The sequence below is a fragment of the Mytilus galloprovincialis genome, chromosome 3 (assembly GCF_965363235.1).
Source record: "Mytilus galloprovincialis chromosome 3, xbMytGall1.hap1.1, whole genome shotgun sequence".
NCBI lineage: Eukaryota > Metazoa > Mollusca > Bivalvia > Mytilida > Mytilidae > Mytilus > Mytilus galloprovincialis.
Window position 1 is genome coordinate 22,552,255 of NC_134840.1, and position 21,145 is coordinate 22,573,399.

The window sequence follows — 21,145 nt, forward strand, 5'->3', positions numbered from 1 at the left end:
GGAATGGATTATTCAGGAAGCTTTTCTACCATCTAAATCCTAAAACTTTATATAAATAATTCACACCTTCACGTCTGCTGACAGGTTATCATCCTTATGTCTCATATTCAAAGACAAAACTCAAACTAAAACAAATTGTTTTCTGGTCCCTTTCAGTGATCATTATACTTTAAATGGTTTGATCGATTTACTCGGCATTTCTATTTATTTCATGGTAAATACTCAAAGGGACATAAATCAAATTAACAGTTGACATCAGGTGAAATTTCCCAATATTTCATCTGAAGTGGTCCACAAGATTTTGTCAAGACTTCTTTGATAATTAAAACAGAAAAGGCATCACAAAATTAATCTCCTCATTGCATAAAAAAAGTATCTCATATGTATCATTTTTATATACATTTATTCCTTAACCAAGAAGTTTTACAAAATGTTTTACAACAAAGGTACAAAATGTTCTCACTATTAACAGCACCTACTAACAAAACTTCAATTATAGAATTATAATATGCACATACAACATAAGAAGGCACAGAATAGAGTCATTTCTGTCATAAAGATTACTTTCCATCACTTCCTTCCTTAAATAAATGTTATTAATCAGCAATTAATGGTAAAGTTAGTATTGATTTAAGAACAACAACACATTCAAATTAGTATATGGATTAGGATAGGTACAGAAAAAGAAATATAATTTAAGCCAAAAAGTATTTTTTGTAATAGTAGGAATTAATAACAACAAAACATTGAGTTGCATGCAGACAAAATTCAACTCTAGAATAAAGCTCCTTTTTTAAATAATCATTCAAATGACCAAGTTAACTTTAAAACCATTAATGGACAATAGACAATACTTTATTAATAAACCTCAGACACATAGGTGTACAAGAGAATTAATAACAGATTCTTTTTAAAAACATAATACAAGAATTTTATGTTGTTGCACCTCAATATATTAAACTGAATAAAAATTTAATTCACAATTTTGTACATCCACCATAGCATATAGAATAAAATGAATATATATGGTGTTTTTTAAACAATAATGGCACTGGTATTCAATGGGTGAAATAAAGCTACCATTGTAGACTTATTTGACATTATCTGTGATTTTATCAGAAATAATTTTGAACAAACCATGTCAATTAAAAGGGGGAGATAATTAAACACAGTTGCACTGAATGTGTTTATTTTTATAACTTTTATAATTCTTTTGCATTAGATTCATTTACAGGGTACAATGTTGTTTCACTTTCCATTTTCAGAACTACATTTTGAATTGATTTTAAAATGGTTTCAAATAATAAGACAGTTGGTACAACAAAATTTGTCACATTGCGTAAGCATGTTCAAAAGCAATAAATTAAGCTGCTTGAAATTTTCTCTTTTTTACAGTGAAAAACAGATATAATGAATCATGGTAACATCTTACTCTCAAAATATAAATTTACATTTTCTTACATAACATGAAATGATTAAATAAAATATTTTCTAAAGAAATGACTAGTCAAAACTGATTTTTCTTCATAACATTACTTCAACTTCTGAACATCATAATTTAAAACCTTTTTTCTTATAGCACTCAAAGACACCAACAATTAATGAAAATTTATAACAAAATGTGTCATTCTTTTTTGGATGCAGCAGCTATTCTACCCTGTAGTGTTCTAACTTCAGGTTCAAACAGTTTAAATAATAAAGTGCCTTCTTCATCAAAATAGTTGTTGACTGGTCTCTCTATTTCTTCTGATCTGCAAAGGCCTGTTTTTCCATTGGTAAATGTCATTTTCAGTTTATACAGGTGAGTGTACCTTTAAAATATAATTGCAGAATAGTATAATAAAAATTCCTTTATAACTTATGTATAACATACTGGTATGTTTCATTATAAACTGACAAAACTTATCTATGCTGTGATGCTACACTATTAGTTTTCCTGTTTGAATAGTTTTACACTAGTAATTTTTAGAGCCCTGGAATAAAGCAATTGAAATAAGTAAATTTCTTCTAAATGTGGACAAATTAAAGAATTTTCCTCAGAAAAAAGTATATGTAAATAAGTTGTATAATTAAAACTATCCATTTAGTTATTGCATGATTTTTTAAATCGAGATTTCATATGACTATAAACTTTAGTTGATTTCTGAGTGTTGTACACTATTTTATTTAGGGGCCAGCGGAGGACCACCTCAGGGTGCAGGATTTTCTTAGTGCATTGAAAACCCATTGATGGACTTCGGCTGTTGTCTTTTCTTTGGACGGGTTGTTTTCTCTTTGACATATTCTCCATTTCCATTCTCTACTGTATTGAGTAAGAAAATCGTATTGGAAAACTATATGACTTTTAAGGCCAGGTCTTAAATAGCTTACTTTTTTAGTGTTGAGGCTAATTCCCATTTATCATCAGGTTCTAATCCTGCTTTGTCTTTATCTGCTGCTACCAAGAAAATATTCTGTTCCATATATGTGGTATATAATGTCAAAACTCCCATCAGCATGAAATATCTGGTGTAGAGTTAAAGAAATTCATTATGATGTTAAGATAAATAGCTATTTCAATTAATCCTTACATTGAAATATTTTACTAGAATGGGTGAAAGCAAACAAATGACCCAGTTTTGTAAGAAAAATATAGCCCCTAGAGGAATAAAAGAACTTGAATTGCTCAGTCGTCAATCCATGTACATCATGGTCGGACATAGGGATCATTTACCCAATATGAATTTTTACAGGTATTCCAAAAACTGATGTCATTGAGATATTTCTTGTCTGTTTGTTATTTGATTGCATAATACAAATGTTGATATTTAATTGGAAAACTTGAATGTGAAAATTTTGCAAAATATTCAAGAATTTATGATGGACAGATGTAAAACAGTATACACTACCACTTCCTTTAGAGTAGAGGAATACAACCTATTTAAAGATAAGGATACGAGAGAACGCAAATGATGAGAATTGGTCGAGATTCAGGAAACGGTCTGATGTAGTCCCATACAAGGGCAAAGAGGGAAAATCCTACAGCTACAGTACAAATCAGTAAACGCAGGTCCATCAATCTGTGTTCTTCTTTAAAACCAAAATTTTCTGTCATCACCTGTAAATATCAACCAAGAAATGATTACTAACTAAAGTTTGTATGATAGAGGCATGTTTTATGAATATATTGCTACCTTTACTTTAGCTGTCAAACTAGTTTTTTTTTTAATAGTACCATGAAATTAAAGATTTTTTGTACCAGTAAAACCACTATTTAACCTACACAAGTCAACAAATTCAATAAGTAGTGTTCAGGTAAGAGTTACAAATGAAAAGTATCTGTTGAGATTATCCATACATTTGTTAGCAAAAAGTTGTTTTAATTTGTTGCTTAATAATAAACTTTGTATTGTCCATTTTCTGAGTAAAAGAATGAAATTAAAGTCATGTCTGGTATATAAGGTGTGTTTCCTATTCATGATCACAAGATAAAAAAGGTCCTACCCTTTATACCAAACTCAAGTTTAAAATGGCTCTTGAAAACGGTAATGCCTGGACAAGCCAGGAGTATGTAATTCAGTGATTCTCATTTGTTACTGTGCTACATCAGCCTACATGTTTGTTTTTTGTTCATTTTTTGTACATTAAATAGGCTGTTAGTTTACTCATTTGAATTGTTTTACATTTGTTATTACAGGGCCTTTTATATGCAGTAAGATCGTTGTTCATTGATAAAGGCTGTACTGTGACCTATAGTTGTTCATTTCTGTGTAATTTGGTCTATTGTGAAGAGTTACTTCATTGGAAATCATACATCTTTTTTACATGTTATACTTCATCCATTTTTTTACATACCATTAAAGTAAAAAACAAACTTTTTAAATTTAAATATTCAACTACAGTGTATTAAAAAAATATTGTGTTTAACCCTACGTGATGAAATGACTTATCTTTTAGGAGATATTCTAGTTTTGTTGCTACTTGATTTAAAATCATGTGCCATAAGTTTATGGTAAACGCTTATTTTGTTAAACACTGAAATGAGTTGTTCATCTCCAAAAAATTTATTTTAAATTTGAGTAATGTTGTCACTTTTGACATTCTATTTGAAATAGGTCTTTTTGTAACGAGGTCAGTGTTCTCCCCAGGCCGTTTTAGCGTCGCGATACCACGACGCTATATTTTTTCACCGTGATGCTATAATAATTCCCGCGACGCTATAATTATTTTGAAGATGCTATTTTACTTGCTATAATTATTTTGAAGATGCTATTTTACTTGTCCTCAATTTTGAACTTTCATCTATTATCGATTATGATCATAAAAATTATATCACCTTTAATTGTAATCCCTTTAAGTCGGACACTAAAGGTAATTAAGAGATTAAATAGCTAGGTGTTAATTGCCCTCAGGGTGATAACTGTTTGGATGCGAATATCCCAAGCTGACACTTGTGACATGACTAAGAGACGACATCAAAAGAGCGATGTAGGATAAAAAACTTAAATCAAATAGTTTGGGGGTGGGGGGGGGTCAACATTGCTGCAAGTTTTGTTAATAAAAAATCGATTTTACTTATATCCATATAGGTAAATCAATTTTTCTCAAATTAAGTTAAGATGGGGGGTGGGGGGGTCAGTGAAAAAACTATGTGAATTAAGTTTTTTATCCTACATTGAACTTTTGATGTCGTCCCTAATACCACGTGTCTGCAATCACCAATATCGACATGGAAAAATGCAATCACAAAACAATTCGAAATCTACGTTTTGTATTACGAAATTTCAAAGATTGAAACGATTTTTATTTTTTTTTAAAAGGTTGTTTATTTGTGAACGGGCGTGTTTTATTGGTCTCTTCTGTACATCTCCAGAATGTCTTCTGGTGAAGAGTTCAAAAAAATGAATCTGGACCTCTTCTGGAGATATTCTACGGAAGATCAATAAAATAAAAAATTTCAATTGCCGTCGATTACAACAGGTTCTTGTTATGTTGGATGAATTAAATTAAGTTTACGATTTTTTTAAGAAAATTAAGATACGTCCAGTAGACATGACTGTAAAATTGTGCTCTGTTCGTTACAATTTTCTTTATGCTTTTCTTCAATTCAATGTTGCTAAACAAATCAGGCTTTATACCCCACTATTTGATTTTTAAGAACAATCTTATCCTGCACAAGAATTCGTTAATATTTGTCTGGAATATGACTCGGATCAATTTACAAAAAGGACATCTTAGTCTATCTATTTATTTTTTAAAGTAACCGAACTGGATTATTTTTGTATAAAGCAAAGCTTTCAGGAAGTTCTCAAAATCATTTTTTTCTGGTGGTCCTTGAAGAAAATCTCCTCAGGTCCTAACTATTATTTCTAATGCAAAATTTCGATGGTCAAAACCTTCGGACTACCACTTTTCAAATGCTTTCATTATATATCGATCCATATGTTAGTATGCAACGTAAACCAGACGTTTCCTATACTTTTCTTTTTAATAAATTTTAACTGTTGGTTGTGTACTGATTGATACTTCAGTCTGGGAGAACAAGATTTATTTCAGAACTAGTTGCAACTAGCTTTGAACAAACTTCCAGTAATTGCAAATACTCTTTGTTCGATGTTTTGAGTCTATAGTCTTAATGTTAGTTGGCCGGTTTCTTTTGAGTATCTCGTACCGATCTTTTAAGTTAATCAAATTGCAACTGATTTGCACAGGTTGTTCTTATATTGTACTGCTACACTACTGTTTCAGCTTCGAGGAGGATCGAGCGCTCACAAACTAGTTGTTGTACTGTTATATCACTGTCCCTGGATAGGAAATGGTTGGAATCCCGCTACTATGTTTAATCCCGCCACATTCTGTATGTATGTGCCTGTCCCAAGTCAGTAGCCTGTAAGTCAGTGACTTACAGGCTACTGACTTGGGACAGGAACTCGGCGGTTGCCGTTTGTTGCTGTGTTACTTCTTTGTTTTTCGTTCACTTTCAATGACTTTATTTTATACATTAATTAGGCCGTTAGTTTTCTCCTTTGAATTGTTTTACATTTGTGATTTCGGGGCCTTTTATAGCTCACTATGTGGTATTGGCTTTGCTTATTGTTAAAAGCCATATGGTCAGGTGACCTATGGCTGTTAATTTTTGTATCATTTTGTCTCTTGTGAAGAGTTGTCTCATTGGCAATCATACCACATCTTCGTTGTTATATACTCAACTTCTGCCATATTCTTTATGAACCTGTCCTGTAGTTTAGTGTTTGTCGTTAGATCATGTCTCAACTCATATTTGGTATTTTTCAAATTGTTTTGTTTTGTATAATTAGGCCGTATTAGTTTTATCGTTTGAATTGTTTCACACTTTCGTGGCGTTTTATAAACGCCTTTACAGTATCGGTTTTTTTTATTGTTGAAGTCCTTACGGTTTCCTATTATTGCTTTCATCCACTACTTCATATTATGATAGTTGCGTCATCAGCAATCAGATCACATCTCTTCGTTTTTATATTATATACCCGACTTTTTCTCTCGTGTTTTCCTGAACATGCATGAAATATTTGTCACTGGGCGTTAAAAATTAGCATCATTTTTGTGTTAGATAAGAAAAAACCATCTGATATTTATTTATTTGTTGGGATGGGGGACAGGAGATTTTCGTTTATGAATATGGTTGCCTGGTAAGAGCAAAACAAAAATAGGCATGATTAGCGACAAATAAAAATGAATAATGATGTCCTCTTTCCTTCTTCATTCCTCATCTATTGATTTAAACTGACTACTAGCCCAATCATGAGTATTGAAATTAGCGTTAATCACAATGAAAATATAATAAAGAAAATGTAAAAAATTAAAAGTTCAATAAAATTGTAAAGTTTAATAAATAAAAGAAAAATTGAAATGAACTAGCAACCTCAATCAGGCATGCGCCGGGAAATCTTCAAAATGTTGATGGTTTTCTGTACCTAAAGAAGAATCAAAATCCCGTCTCTAGAATTTCAAAGAGTTGTCCCTTAACTGTTACTGTCCGTGTAGTTCTTATATTCATCCAGCTTATCGTCCTACAGATATGTCCTACTAAGGCTGTCATACCATAAAAACGTTTATAACAAAGCTCACATTCTAGTATATCTTCATTAATTAATTTATGAATGTCATTTAGACTAAACGACGCCATGTTTGTTTTGTTCCTCTGCTGTCTAAACCACCTATTTAAAAAGAAGAGGTGGAAGAGAGCCAGAAGATCTTCCCAATGCAAAAAAATAGAAATGGACCTCTTCTGGCTCACTACCAAAGAACAAAAAAACACGCCCCAACTCTCAAATTACTTTCTTTCTCTTCCGGTAGGTATGGCAAACCAATGGGAGATAACTCCAAATTACCCTAAATAATTGTACCCAGATGTGTGTAAAAATAAAATCTTTGGGTGACCTCCAATTACGGTCTTTTATTAACTTGTTAAGTCTCAGAAGGTTCTGATTGCTTTTGATAGATATTATATGAATATTCATGATTCTGTATATTATAATTTTCGGGAATATGATGAAATATTTGAGGTACAAACAAGGGTTTGAAAGTTACATTTGTTTCAAAAAAATACAAGGGAACTTTATACAGCCATAAAATGTACTTTTTTATTAAGTTTAATATATTAATTAAATAATAAGGTCCAAAAAATAAATCTAGAGAGCTGTGTTCATATCAAAATTATTTTTTATAAATTACCCTCCTTTTTGTGTATACAGAGTTATTTCCCTTGCATGGACAATTTTTGGTTAAGTTTTGATTGGAATTCAGCGGTGATAGTTTTTTTTTGCATTATACAGCCAGTTTATTGCCATTTAACGATAGTTTAACCACTTGCCATTGCACACGAGGTAGTAAGGATACTGAATAATGTGGTTTAACAACAATCAATATACGTGACTGTATGTATTTTCAACATGTTCAACTAAAAACATACATAGGAATCCATGCAGTAGCGGCAGTTCAATTCGAATGCTATTCACATTTAATGCATTTCGAACTTCAGTCCTGAATAAAATTGGTTTACAGATTTCACTGTATAAGTATTGTAACTGATATACAGATATGAACATGATGAATTTACTTTACTTTTACATACATACAGGTATTTACAGTACATAATCTGACATAATTATTTTCTTTGAAATTAGAATAATTGTTAGAAGGTTGTTGTTTATTTTTATTTATAAGCATTCACTATACATGCCATATAAGATTAAGATATATTAATTAAATAGAATGTTAATGAAAAGGGAACATTCTAAAACTATCACATGTATCATGACTATACAAAACTTTTCTTGTCTCTCATGGTACAACTGATTTTTATAGTTCATTCTTATGTTGTACTGTCACAGGTCAGGGGGAGGATTGGGCGTCCGCTAACATGTCTTCTGACATCAGACTCGGACTTCTCTTGAATTGAATTTTAAATGTACGTATTGTTATGCGTTTACTTTTCTACATTGGCTAGAGGTATAGGGGGAGGGTTGAGATCTCATAAACATGTTTAACCCCGCCACATTTTTGCGTCTGTCCCAAGTAAGGAACCTCTGGTCTTTGTTAGTCTTGTATTATTTTAATTTTAGTTTCTTGTGTACAATTTGGATATTAGTATGGCGTTCATTATCACTGAACTGGTGTATATTTGTTTAGGGGCCAGCTGAAGGACGCCTCCGGGTGTGGGATTTTCTCGTTGCATTGAAGACCTGTTGGTGGCCTTCTGCTGTTGTTTTTTCAGTGGCCGGGTTGTTGTCTCTTTGATACATTCCCCATTTCCATTCTCAATTTTATTAACACCGCCACATTCTGTATGTGTGTGCCTGTTCAAAGTCAGGAGCCTGTAATTCAGTAGTTGTTGTTTGTTAATGTGTTAAATATTTGTTTTTCATTTATTTTTTTTTACATAAGTTAGGCTGTTAGTTTTCTCATTTGAATTGTTTTACATTTGTCATTTCGGGGCCATTTATAGCTGACTATGCGGTATGGGCTTTGCTCATTGTTGAAGGCTGTACGGTGACCTATAGTTGTTAATTTCTGTGTCATTTGGTCTCTTGTGGAGAGTCATGTCTCAGATGGCAATCATACCACATCTTTTTTTATAGTCACACACACTAACATACATTTGTATATAAAGAGTAATATTCATATTTATATTTTGTTTCTTTACATTCAAATGTTTATAAAGTTTTACTTTACATTTTCAATATACCTGATGCTCTGAAAAAAGGAATATGTAAAGGTATCGTCATGTTATGTGACTTTGGACGATACAATTTCATGAGAGTGGTCGACATTTTCATGCTTTATGCTTCTATTTTGACCAAAAACCTGAATATGGAGGATTGAAATTGACTAACAAGATGTAAAAGAAGCAATATAAACAAAACTATAACCCAAATGATTAACAAAATATATTTTATTATTTTTTAAAGAGAGGAAACAGTTTTTCCAGAATAGTAAAAAATTTTCGTTTTGAAAAGTTGCAATTTCTTCGTTGTTATTATGTGTATAGATAAAAGTGAAACTGTTTTGAAAACGTCTTCACAATGCCTTTTAAATGAGGTAAAGTTTTCTTAGATCGGTTGATTTAAAAAAAATCACTTTCCGTACCTACTTCCGGTAATACGAGAGCGAGAATTTTGGTTTAGAGCTAAAATAAGTTTAATACTTCTTTAAAAAGTTATCATAATTGGCTTCAGTTTATGTCTAATCCATTTAATGCATTAAAAGCGTCTTATTCATTCACAATCTCTTGTCAAACAATGTTTATTCTCGGACTCATTTTCGTAAATTTAACTACGGCCGCCATTGCACATTTTTGTGTAAACTACTGATCGGAACCGGACCAGATATGACAAAAATCCGCATTTTCACGATAATGACAACAGATGAACAGTAGACAGAAAAATTAAACCAAGAGAGAAAACTACGCATTACCAGACTATTTGTTCGATAACTTTGTTAAAAATACATATGATTTTGATGTAAAGATAAGAAACAACTGGGACTAATTCATTGAGTGGCATGAAACAATGAATTTCATAAACATGATAAAAAAATTTAAATTGATTTTTTTTGCTTCTTTTGTTACTTTATCTTTACTTGATATAATATAAAAAGCAGTTAATTTTGTGTACTAGATAATTTAGTTTTATATATATACAGGTTGCACTATAATGAACCATTCATTCATTTGACTTATTGTTGGGTAACTGAAACCACATATTTATTTTTATTTGGCACAAGAGGAAAAAAATAATTCTGTAACTATAAATGAATAAAGAAGACATAAACTGAAACAACTGTTTTTGTGGTTATAGTTTAATTGTATTCTCAGTTATGAATTTAACAATATAAACTAAAATGTATAAAGGAAATAGCTAGAGCATCAATGCGACGCGACAAACGACATTAAAAAAACACAGTTATTTTTTTTTTACGCAAAATGTGATGCTATCCAAAATTTCTGGGGAGAACACTGGAGGTTGATATTAAATCCTACCTTTTTAGCAGCATCATCTAAGGCATTTTTTATAGCAGAACCGTCCCATTTATCTATCTTTACAGGCTTATCATCTGCTTTCCACTGAAATCATAAAAACATGATGGATTTATATAATGATGATAAAAGTTTATTTTTTCATACGCCAGAATGAGGTTTCTCTTCTAATTTAAGGCATGTTTGTTAGTACAAATGAGGTTTGTTTAAAAACAAATACTTGCAGTTGGTAAAGAAATGAAGTGCTTGTTTGTCTCTGGACTCCATTTTAGTCTCAGAGAACATGATTTATCAACTAGTAGTAATTGGCTTTGACTAGCTTTCAGTGACTGTAAGTACTCTTATCTGGGTGCTTTGTTTCTTTTGTATTTGTGCTTCATTCCAATCTTTTGAGATAAGTCATTTGATATTGATTTTTACCATTAGTTTTGAAGTTGTGCTGTTACATCACTGTCCCAGATAAGGGGAGAGTTGAGAACTCACAAACATATTTAACCCTGCCACTTTATGAATGTGTCTGATCCAAGTCAGGAGCCTGTATCAGTGTTGGTCAAGGATTCATGTCTATCATATCAGTTTTTGTAATTTTATGTTATAAATAAGGCCATAAGCATTCTTGTAACATTGCAATTACCTACAGCTTCTGTATTTGGTGGATAGTTTTCTCATTTGCAATCATACCACATCTCCTTATTCTTATAATGTAAATTGGGATGGGTAGGGAAATGAAGATGTCCGTCTCTAATTTTCATGTTGCAGTTGGTTGGGCAAAAAAGTTGGTTGATTCCTTGCATGCAGTTGACAGAGCAAGGAAGGTGTCTATCTCCCATTTCTATTAATAAAATTGATAATTGAAAGTAGTGGTTGTTTATCTCTTTATAGTATGATTAAAATTACTAGAAAGAACAAGTTGGACTCTCCATACTGAATACAATGACTTTTTTTTATTATTATGTTGACATTTCACAGGGTAAAGACAATGTCCGTCTTTTGATTTGCAAAATCTATTTGTTTCTCATTTCCATGTGGCCATTCTTGAATTTCCTTGTTATTTTGAAAAATTGAAGGTGCTTAGGTGGTTGAATTTAAGACAGAAAATGTCCATTTTCTTATAGCTTATAGTTACAAATCTTCTGGATTTATGTATATTATACCAAAATATTTACTTTTTACATTATAGAAACAAAGTATGTGCTCTCTTCAAGATTTTCAAGAAAGGTGAACATGACAAAAAAAATTACAGTGGATTCATTTATTTTCGTGGGTACCAATTTTCATGGATTGATGAAAACTTGTATTTTCATAGACATTTAATTTTGTGGTTTTGCCCAAGTCTGCATACATGATACAATGTCATAGGAAATTTGTAAATAGTTGAACATTTAAATTAGTGGTTCACATTAACCCACAAAATCCATGAAAATTGGTATCCAATGAATAATAGTTAAACCACAGTCACTAAAACTATTATTTCTGGTCAATTCCAAAAAATTACCTAGTAAGAAAGCTATATACATATGATATCTACACAGAATAATTTCAAGCATCAGATTAAATTCACCATCACCATATACAGTAAAAAGATATAAAATATTATAACCAACAACTCAAATAAGGATTGCTTTGAGAAACATCTAAGGACAAACAGTATACATGGTATATGCTGACTTTCTTACTCTTTGGATTTCCGTGTTGGTTGATAAGATTGTAATATAATCCATCAACTAAAATATAAACCAGAGGATAGACATTGGACCATCACAGAGCCCCCCCCCCCCCCCCCTCCCCTCCAGCTTGCATAAAACTTTCTACAGGGACATATCTCAAGAAAAGTTGCTTCAGGTAATTTTTCTATATTTCTAAACAGTCATAATTCTGGAACGGTAGTGGTACCAACAAAATTCAAACTTGATCTGTGGTAATAAGCATTGTGTATCAAATTTATAACATTTGGTTGAGGCAATTTTAAGTTAGATTTCCATTTGTAAAGGGACATAACTCTTAAAAGATAAACGTGACACCACCAAAATCCAACCTGGATCTGTATTTTTTGGTAATAAGCATTGAGTAAAAGTTTCATAACATTTGTTTGAGGAAATCTAATATTAGAGAACGAAAAACCAATTTCATGATGTACAAATGAAGGGTTAAACGAATCAATGATATCCCTGTTCTAAATAGGCATTACATGGTCCATGCACATTGATAAGGCCAAATAAAAATATATGTGTGGTTCCAGTAACCCTACCTTCCCTACTTTTTTGTCTAAAAAATAGCCTACCCTAAAGATTTTATTGTCATTTTTCTTTAAGCACTGTTAAAGTCAGAATGTTGCTCCCATAGACTCAATGTAAAAAAAAACATAAAATAAAAAAAAATCCCTACCTACCTACCCTAACTTTTTTTTAGATGTAACTGGAACCACACATACTTTTTTATTTGGCCTAAACAATGGTATACCCAGACCGGTTCATTTAACCATCATGCAAAAAAGTTTAACAGAGATCAATCAAGTATTAGCAATGATTAGTCCATAGTAAAAATGTATTGAAATTGCAGTCTGTAGTTTATGATTTTTAGCCCTTTTTGTGCCCTCTGGTCAGAATGTATAATTATGCACAACTTAGTTGTGTTTGAAAACTCAATTATTAAGATTTTGCACATTAATTTTCTATATTTTATGAAATATTCTGGCATGCATAAAAACGTTAAACATGTTTAAAAATGATAGAATTTTATCATACCCTTTGACACTTGAATAATTTGGAATGTCTTATAAAAGAGATGCAAAAATCACTGTTGGCATTTTCAGGTTTATAGCCTACTTGATATAATTAACAAATTTCTTTTAGTTCAAGATGTTCATCTACAAATGTATATGGTGCTCTACAGATTGATCTCTGAAACTAAAAACTAACCTGTTCTGATTCTTTCTACAATTACAAAAGTTCAAAAGTATAAATAACATTCCTTCAAAGCCATAATATAAAGCCATTACAATAGAGGTAACTGCTTTGTTTGTATTGACGACAACTAACAAAGATTAGGACTTTGAACCAGCTCATGAACATTGTAATAGCTTAACAAACACATTTTGTTACTTCAATGTTCAGGATGACAGTTCAAAGGCTAGAGATATAAATAAGACCAGAATATGAATATGACCAAACCAAAACCAAAATAATTTCCATTTATACAGTAGAAACATTAATATATTAGTAAATCAATGTTTCAAGTACTATTTGGCGGGGCAAAGAAGACCTCTTTCCCCTGTTTTCTTGCTTGCAGTTGATAGAGGAAGACAGTTATCTGTCCCTTGTTAAGAAGGTTTGTATCTCATGTTCATGCTTGTAGTTAGTACAGTAAGGCAGATGCTATCTCCATTCTATGCATGAGGTTAGCAGGGGAAGGGAGATAACTGACTTTTACTTCCACAAATGAAACCAATATATATGGTGTATCAATTCATGTAAGAACAAGTTTTGGTATATTTAATAAACTAAATATTATAACAAAGTCAACATTACATGACACTAAACTGATATTTTGTAAATTAAATTTTTATATGTGTCAACTGTATAATGTATTTTTACTTCTTGACAATTACTGTTTGCAGATGACAAGAATCATTCAGATTCCCTAGATCATGACATTTTTTTAATAAATAAATGGCTTCATAAATATATTATAATAGAAAACAAAGTACAGGTATACACATAATATTTTCAAGCAGCAGAACTACACTTGTAATACACCATTCCCCATGCCTATATATACATGTAATTTTCAAGAGTCGTCTGAGAGTTTTCACCTGAATGTCATCATGTTTAAAATGACGTAAATGCAGCAAAAGCTTCTGTAAAATTTTTGCAGAATTTTTGCAGAATTTAAATTGGATTGTTTTAAAACTCTAATTAATGCAGTAAAATAAGAATATTGGTTCTGTAGCATAGAACAACGCAAATTGACATTTGTGTTTGCACATACATGTACATGTAGGTTACAAAACATAATATGTGGATTTACATGGGAGTTAAATTGCAAAAAGTAAAATCACAAAAATACTGAACTCTGATGAAAATTCAAAACAGAAAGTCCAAACTCAAAAGCAATGCAACAGACAATTGCCATAAATACATAAATCTGTGAGTCTGCACCAAGAAAGAAGGGAAAGAAGCAGGACATTTTAAATTCAACATTAAAACACATGTAATTTAAAAAAAAAAACTTCTTCTTACCCTCTTATATTTTAGACTATTGCCATTCAGATGGTTTCATTTATTACCATTTATTTATCAAAATCAGGTAGGTTTTTTGAAAACATGAAAACTTATTTTTATATTCATATGATACATTGTGAAGTTTGGAGATTTTTTTTCCGGACTGAGGTATTCATGCATATGGTATTCAGAAAACCCTGTTAAACACTGTATCATATCAATGTTAAAAATGACCTGTCACCAAATCTATGTAATATACTGTTATGTCAGTGACAAATCGGGTGTTACATGTATCTTATGAAAAAATAAATGGTGAATGTATCAAAATATTTATTAGCCTGTACACAATAACCTATAGTCCAATCTGAATCGACCATAACATGGTTCATGCACTTGATAATTAGACTATTTAGAACTGTCCAATAAACCATCATGCAAAAAAAAATGAGAGATCAATCCTTTGTTCATAATAAAGTATATTAAATTATATGTTGACACTTGTGTCATGAAAACTAATTTTTTAAAGAAGGTAAATAATATCTATCCTGAGATAATCCAGCATGCATGAAAACCTTTAAGAATTGATAGAATTTTGTTTAAAAATCCTGTATTGGAAAAGAATTCATCGAGAATACAGCTTTCAAATAGTTAACTTATTTTTAAGTGTATCAAAGAGTACAGTCTTCTTTCTATAATAAAATTCATTTGCATTTTCATCTACAGATTGATCTCTGAAACTAAAAACTAACCTGTTCTGATTCGTTCTACAATTACAAAAGTTCATTGTATAAATAATATTCCTTCAAAGCCATAATACCAAACCATTAGTGGATCATTATTATGGTGGCATTTTTTCTGTCTTTGTGCATGTTTGTATATATTGAGTTGATTGGGTAAACATGTAGTCTGGCTGAGACAGCAACCCTATGACAAAAAGCTAAATCATTCTTGAGCAATATACATGAACATGTACAGCAGTTGCACAAGTCCAAACAAATATGCAAAGCCCTTATTTTGCACCAGGTTTATAATGTAGTAAATATTAAAAGTCAGCACAGTCATATATATATATACTAAAATATGTTTTTGATCACTCAAGATTCAAATAAAATTAAAAAAGAAAAGCATTCACCTGACATCCCTCTATTTTCATTTGAAAAATACTGTACCAAATATTGATCAATTATTAAAGGTAAAAAGATTAAAGTACATTATTATGCATCAAATAATTTACAGGACTGTATTAATTTTAATAGAAGTGCAACCTTGAGCTCCTGATTCATGTACATTTACATAAGTTGAAAAGTAAAATCAATCATGCAAACTCCACCTGTTAAAATAACCCTCAGAAACTGATCAGCTAGAACCTTATTGGGCTGATTTAGTGGGGGCATAAATGTTCATCCCGCATTTTAATAACAAAATTATGAATATTGTATTGAACTGAACTCTTGGAGGGGCTGGGGAACTGTATCTTTCAAGTCTTTGTTCCATTTTTTGGATAATTTGCAGTCCGATTTGGCTACACTGGGTCAGAGCTCCAGATAAGAATTCACAAATTGGGTTTTTTACCCACCAATTTCTTATATAATTGGGTGATAAAGTTTTTTAATTGCATTATCAATTCCAATTCACCCCTCATGTTAATATCAAATTGGGTTTTTCACCACCAAGCTCCTGAATGTATTGGGTTTTTTCATCAACACAATATTGAATATTTAGGCAATATCAACCCCAGATTTTTTTCCATCTTAAATATGTTTCTTTCTTTGTTTAGCTGTTTTATTTGGTTTAGGGTTAGGGTTAAAGGGTTATTTGCTAGCTGTTTTATTTGGTTTATTCACTGAGGAGCAATTGTAGGTTTAATTTGTGTCCCGTTCCAAACCTTCTGCCAGTTTTGTATTTTCTCACAAAAACGGATATGTGTATTCACAGGCACTCGTCTTACACCTTTATATAATAAATTCTGAGACCAGTGCCTGTGTGTGTATCCATTAATTAACCGTAAAATGAAAAAAAAAATACTACATAAACTCTAATTATACTTGAATGATTTTGGTTTATTCAATTTATATAAATCTGGGTTGTCTTTTATTAGAACTTTTGGTTTCTCATGCTTTATCATGTCATAATTGATTTGGCCTTTCACTTTTTCCAACTGATTTCGTTTTTGAAGAAACCCCGTGTTTATTAGCAATGTTGTCGTTTGAAGGTACGCAAACACGCCCGTGCTTTCGATGGGCGCTTCCTAAAAACACTGGCTGAGTCTTGTTATCATAACTTTCCCTCAGCTTTTCAAAAGAAGCAGAAAACATGCTTCTATTTAATATTTTTACCGGACATTCACTTTCGTTTTAATTCAATGTATGTTATGATAAATCTTGAGCAATGCAAAAAAAATATGACTAAATGACACACGCTAATTGGCTAAACGCCGAGAGGACCGAAATGTTTTCAAAAACACGTGTGTAAAGCAAAATATTGTCCTATGAAATATTGTTCCACAAGACAATATTTCATAACTATGTATCATGAAATATTGTCCTTGTCTATGGAAAAATGTCCAGAGAAGGACATATTTTCATAGTGAAATTTTGTCTTTATATAGACAATATTTCACAGATGAATACTGTGGAACTTCGTCTTGTTAACGGGAGGTTATATTTTGTGTGATTGAGACAATAAATGTCAATATTTCACAGATGAATACTATGAAATTTTGGTCTGTTAAAGGGAGGTTATATTTAAGTAATATTTTGTAAGTATTGAGACAATATTTCATAGACAGATTGTCATGGAATTTTGTCTCATGAAGGGGAGGTTATCAACATATATTTAAGTTAGAGAAGGTCTATAGGAATTTTTGTGTATATATTTACAAAATAAGTGATGGTCAGTACATTTAATACTTATATTTGTACAGTATTATAGGGTTATTGCATGAATATTGGGGAATATTGTCCCGAGTAGAATTTTATATTGCACGAGCTTGCGAGTGCAATATATGTTCTACGAGGGACAATATTCCGCAATATTCATGCAATAACCCTTTTATTGTATAGCAATATAATATTTGAAAGTAAAAATTGGTTTAAACTAAGATTTTGTCGTTAATGACGTCATGAATTTTGAAGATTTATTGCACTAGTGCAATATTAGAATTTATTGCACGCTAACTTTTGGTTACGTTCTGTGGGAAATATTATATTGCTATACAATAAAATGTAATACAATGAAACATACAATGGAGAGTTGTCTCATTGGCACTCATACCACATCTTCCTATATATTTGATAATTCTTTATTCTATAATAAACCATTTGTAAAGTATCTATGCAAATTTGAAACTCACTACTAGTAATGATATAAATTCCTTTCTATACAAAAAAACCATTTTAGTTATAAATCTAGAAATGTGCATGATGCATGCTTGTGTACTATTCCTAATTGTGTAACAAATTTGATTAAAAAAGATTTTCAAAGCCAGAATTGATCAGTATTTCAAAGAAAAGTATTGTCATGAACAGATTTTCATGGTGAAATATTGTCCAGAAGGAGGTGACAAAATTTCATGGACAAAGACACTATTTCATAATAAAATATTGTCAAGGACAATATTTCATTATGAAATACTGTCAGTGGACAATATTTCATTATGAAATACTGTCAGTGGACAATATTTTATATGAAATTTTGTCGGATAGACAATATTTCATGGAGGACAATATTTTATGTTACACGTGTACCTATTGAGCAATGGAAAACTCCAACAGGGACCCATTTCAGCTACTTCATGCAGGGATCTATTTTTAGAACGAAAGGAAATTTCCAATTATAAATATTATAAACATAGATTTACGCGACGACTGTAAACAGATAAGGGTAAATAACGCAAACAGTAGCCAATTAAAGGGTTGAGAACTCATGGTTTGGGCATATAATTGGGTTTTCCTTTGAATTAATTGGGTTATTGAACCCTGCAATGGGCAATTGCATTGGGTTTTTTATTATTTGTATTGCGTGATCACGCAAATACGCAGCTTATCTGGAGCTCTGCTGGGTACTAATTGTACCAGATCAGAGTTCGTGAAAATGGTCGGTCCAGTGATTTTCCTGGTGTTTAGGGGAAGGGTCCTGGGGCCCATGCAATTGGGAAAAAAAATATGGTTTGGGAAAAATATGATTGGTCTTTACGACGGCGGGCACACGGCCTAAGCTGTGTGCGCCTCGCTAGGGGGGTTTGGGGGCATGCCCCCCCCCCCCCCCCCCAAGAAAATTTTGAAAATTAGGTGCAAAATCCTGCATTCTGAGAAGGATTAACTGCATGAATTGCCTACAAAATAAGCTATCTTTTTAAGGAAAAGGATTAAAAATAAAAGTTGAATGTGTCTGAGGACACATTTGCATGCACTCAAGCTTTGTAACTTTACTCTTGAAAGGTAAAATTCAACCTATCCCTTCTGATTCTATTTATAATGATGAGAATCTATAGAAATTCTAAAAAGACACATTTGAAATCTGAAGCATTTATTTTTTAGTTTTATTTAAAATTCCAAGTTTTCCTTCATGTTTATTTTTAAACATGTCAACTAGTTGTTCCAGTTCTGTATCTGAGAGTCGGTATTTTCCTTCTTTCACTTGTTTCATCAGAAGGAAGTAGAAACGACTTTTTGAATCCAAAAGCTTCCAGCTTCCGGCATTTACTACCGTCCGCCGCCTTTAGCTTCTTTGTGTAATATTTGGAATTATGAGACATGATCTACGTTCATTTTGTTTACATTATGTCTCATTTTTTTGCTTTGTCATTGAATTATTCATTCGGATGTTTCAAGCGCAAACGTGACCAGAATATCGTAGATTGCAATGCAATCCAAAAAAGATTGCAAACCAATCATCGTCTTAAGTGAACGATAATGATAACTCCCGAAATACCCCGAACGCTCAGAGATTTGTCAACAAAATAATACACGATACGGAGATACGACAATAACAAAATCTCGCGACGATGTCCATATACGATTGGGAATTTTAGAGCTGAAAATTGGGAAAAAAAGAGAATATTTCTCTTTGGGAATGGGGCCGAAATTCGGCCCCAAAATGAGGGTTGGAAAATCACTGCGGTCCTATCGGTCAAAATGAGGCTCGGACCAGTATTTTGCAAGCTATTGCTGATCCCCATGACCGAAGTAAAAACGGTCGTTGGAGTGCATTTTTTATCGGTAATTAGTTGTCCCGCAACTAATTCCAATATGTGTTTACATCGTTCTTCAGATGTACAATCTGCTAATTTCCGGTACTGGTTTCCTGTTATAAACAAACTGAAACCTATGGAAACCAAAGTGCTGATCTACACGTAGCCTGCTAAATTTGTTCATGGCAAACAATCGGCGATTGAAATCTTAGATGGAGATAACAAATACTGAGAAAATGATTCAGATGATGAAATGGATAAGAAAATGACGTTAATTAAGAACAATCAGAAGATCAGAACTGGTCCTTCATTATTAATTTGTCCATGTTTGTGAAAAATATAACTTATAATAATAAAGTTACTTTTGGATAAAATATGTTATTATTTTTTTATTTTAGGATCAAATTGACAGATTTTTGTAGGACTGGCTAAAATTTTGTAGGACTGACAAATAATCTTGCTTTGTTGGTACCATGACCAACGGGCCAAACAAAGTTTTCGCAAACTCTGCCAGATGCTGATGTAACAAGGTGCCGATTAGACTGGAATTGCAGTTCTGCAGTTGCATGTACCAATTGCACTATTTGTTTCATCAATATACACCTTATCACTATTTGGCCGCGATTACTGCATATCACACAGGCTCCCATAAACTTTTGACGTCATAATACAAAATATCTGACACCACAATTGAGAAATGACTGTTGTATCATGTTAATAGTTCAAGCGGGACAAAAAATCTGAGATTGTCAGGTCTGTGGGAGATAGCGATAAGGTGTATTTAACATTAAGGACAATAACCCTAACCCTTTTCATCGATCCCTAGATCAGCCCTGACTGGAAAATCATTTGTTATTCTGATCAATTTAAATGCGATTATAAAAATTATAATCACTACAGTATACTAGCTCTATTGGTTGTTGGGCAACCAGATTATAGACATAGCTTTGCTATAAAGCAATATTTTTCGCATATGGAAAGTGATTTTCCGAATTTTAACGCAATACCATTGTTCAAACAGGCATGCAATCTGAAGAGCAGATATTGAAAATGTTTTGTTTACTGTTTAAATTACAATAGTTCTCATCATAGTTAAAGTAAAATTACTTTGTCCATCAAGCCGGTCTTTTTCGAAGCCATCTCGTAAAATGAAACAGGAAGTACACGTATAGAATAATCGAAAACCAAATAATGTACACCTAATATTAATCAATATACCATAAACTTTATTCTGTTTGC

The 21,145-nt window shown here is 31.9% G+C and overlaps 1 protein-coding gene across 3 annotated transcripts; it reads right to left on the reverse strand.

The window, feature by feature from the left end:
- Positions 1 to 386: 386 nt before the first annotated feature.
- LOC143067437 (signal peptidase complex subunit 2-like) lies at positions 387 to 21,094 on the reverse strand. Of its 3 annotated transcripts, XM_076240707.1 has the most exons (6): positions 21,014 to 21,037; positions 13,414 to 13,428; positions 10,499 to 10,582; positions 2,937 to 3,097; positions 2,371 to 2,505; positions 387 to 1,811 (listed from the first exon to the last, which is right to left on the reverse strand). In XM_076240707.1, exons 1-6 carry the CDS (start codon positions 21,020 to 21,022, stop codon positions 1,625 to 1,627), a joined length of 591 nt encoding a protein of 196 aa, XP_076096822.1. In that variant the 5' UTR covers positions 21,023 to 21,037; the 3' UTR covers positions 387 to 1,624. The 3 variants fall into 3 exon arrangements, with proteins under 3 accessions (XP_076096822.1, XP_076096823.1, XP_076096824.1); XM_076240708.1 differs by lacking the exon at positions 13,414 to 13,428 and having other exon boundaries at positions 21,014 to 21,094; XM_076240709.1 differs by lacking the exon at positions 13,414 to 13,428 and having other exon boundaries at positions 20,982 to 21,069.
- Between the last annotated feature and the right edge of the window lie 51 nt (positions 21,095 to 21,145).

Coding starts and splice junctions, on each gene's coding strand:
- LOC143067437 (XM_076240708.1), bottom strand. CDS start 21,046: ATGGCTTCGAAAAAGACCGGCTTGATGGACAAA. Junction 3,098..10,498: donor TAGATGATGCTGCTAAAAAG/GTAGGATTTAAT, acceptor TGATATTTACAG/GTGATGACAGAAAATTTTGG. Junction 1,812..2,370: donor TTAGCCTCAACACTAAAAAA/GTAAGCTATTTA, acceptor TATATTTTAAAG/GTACACTCACCTGTATAAAC.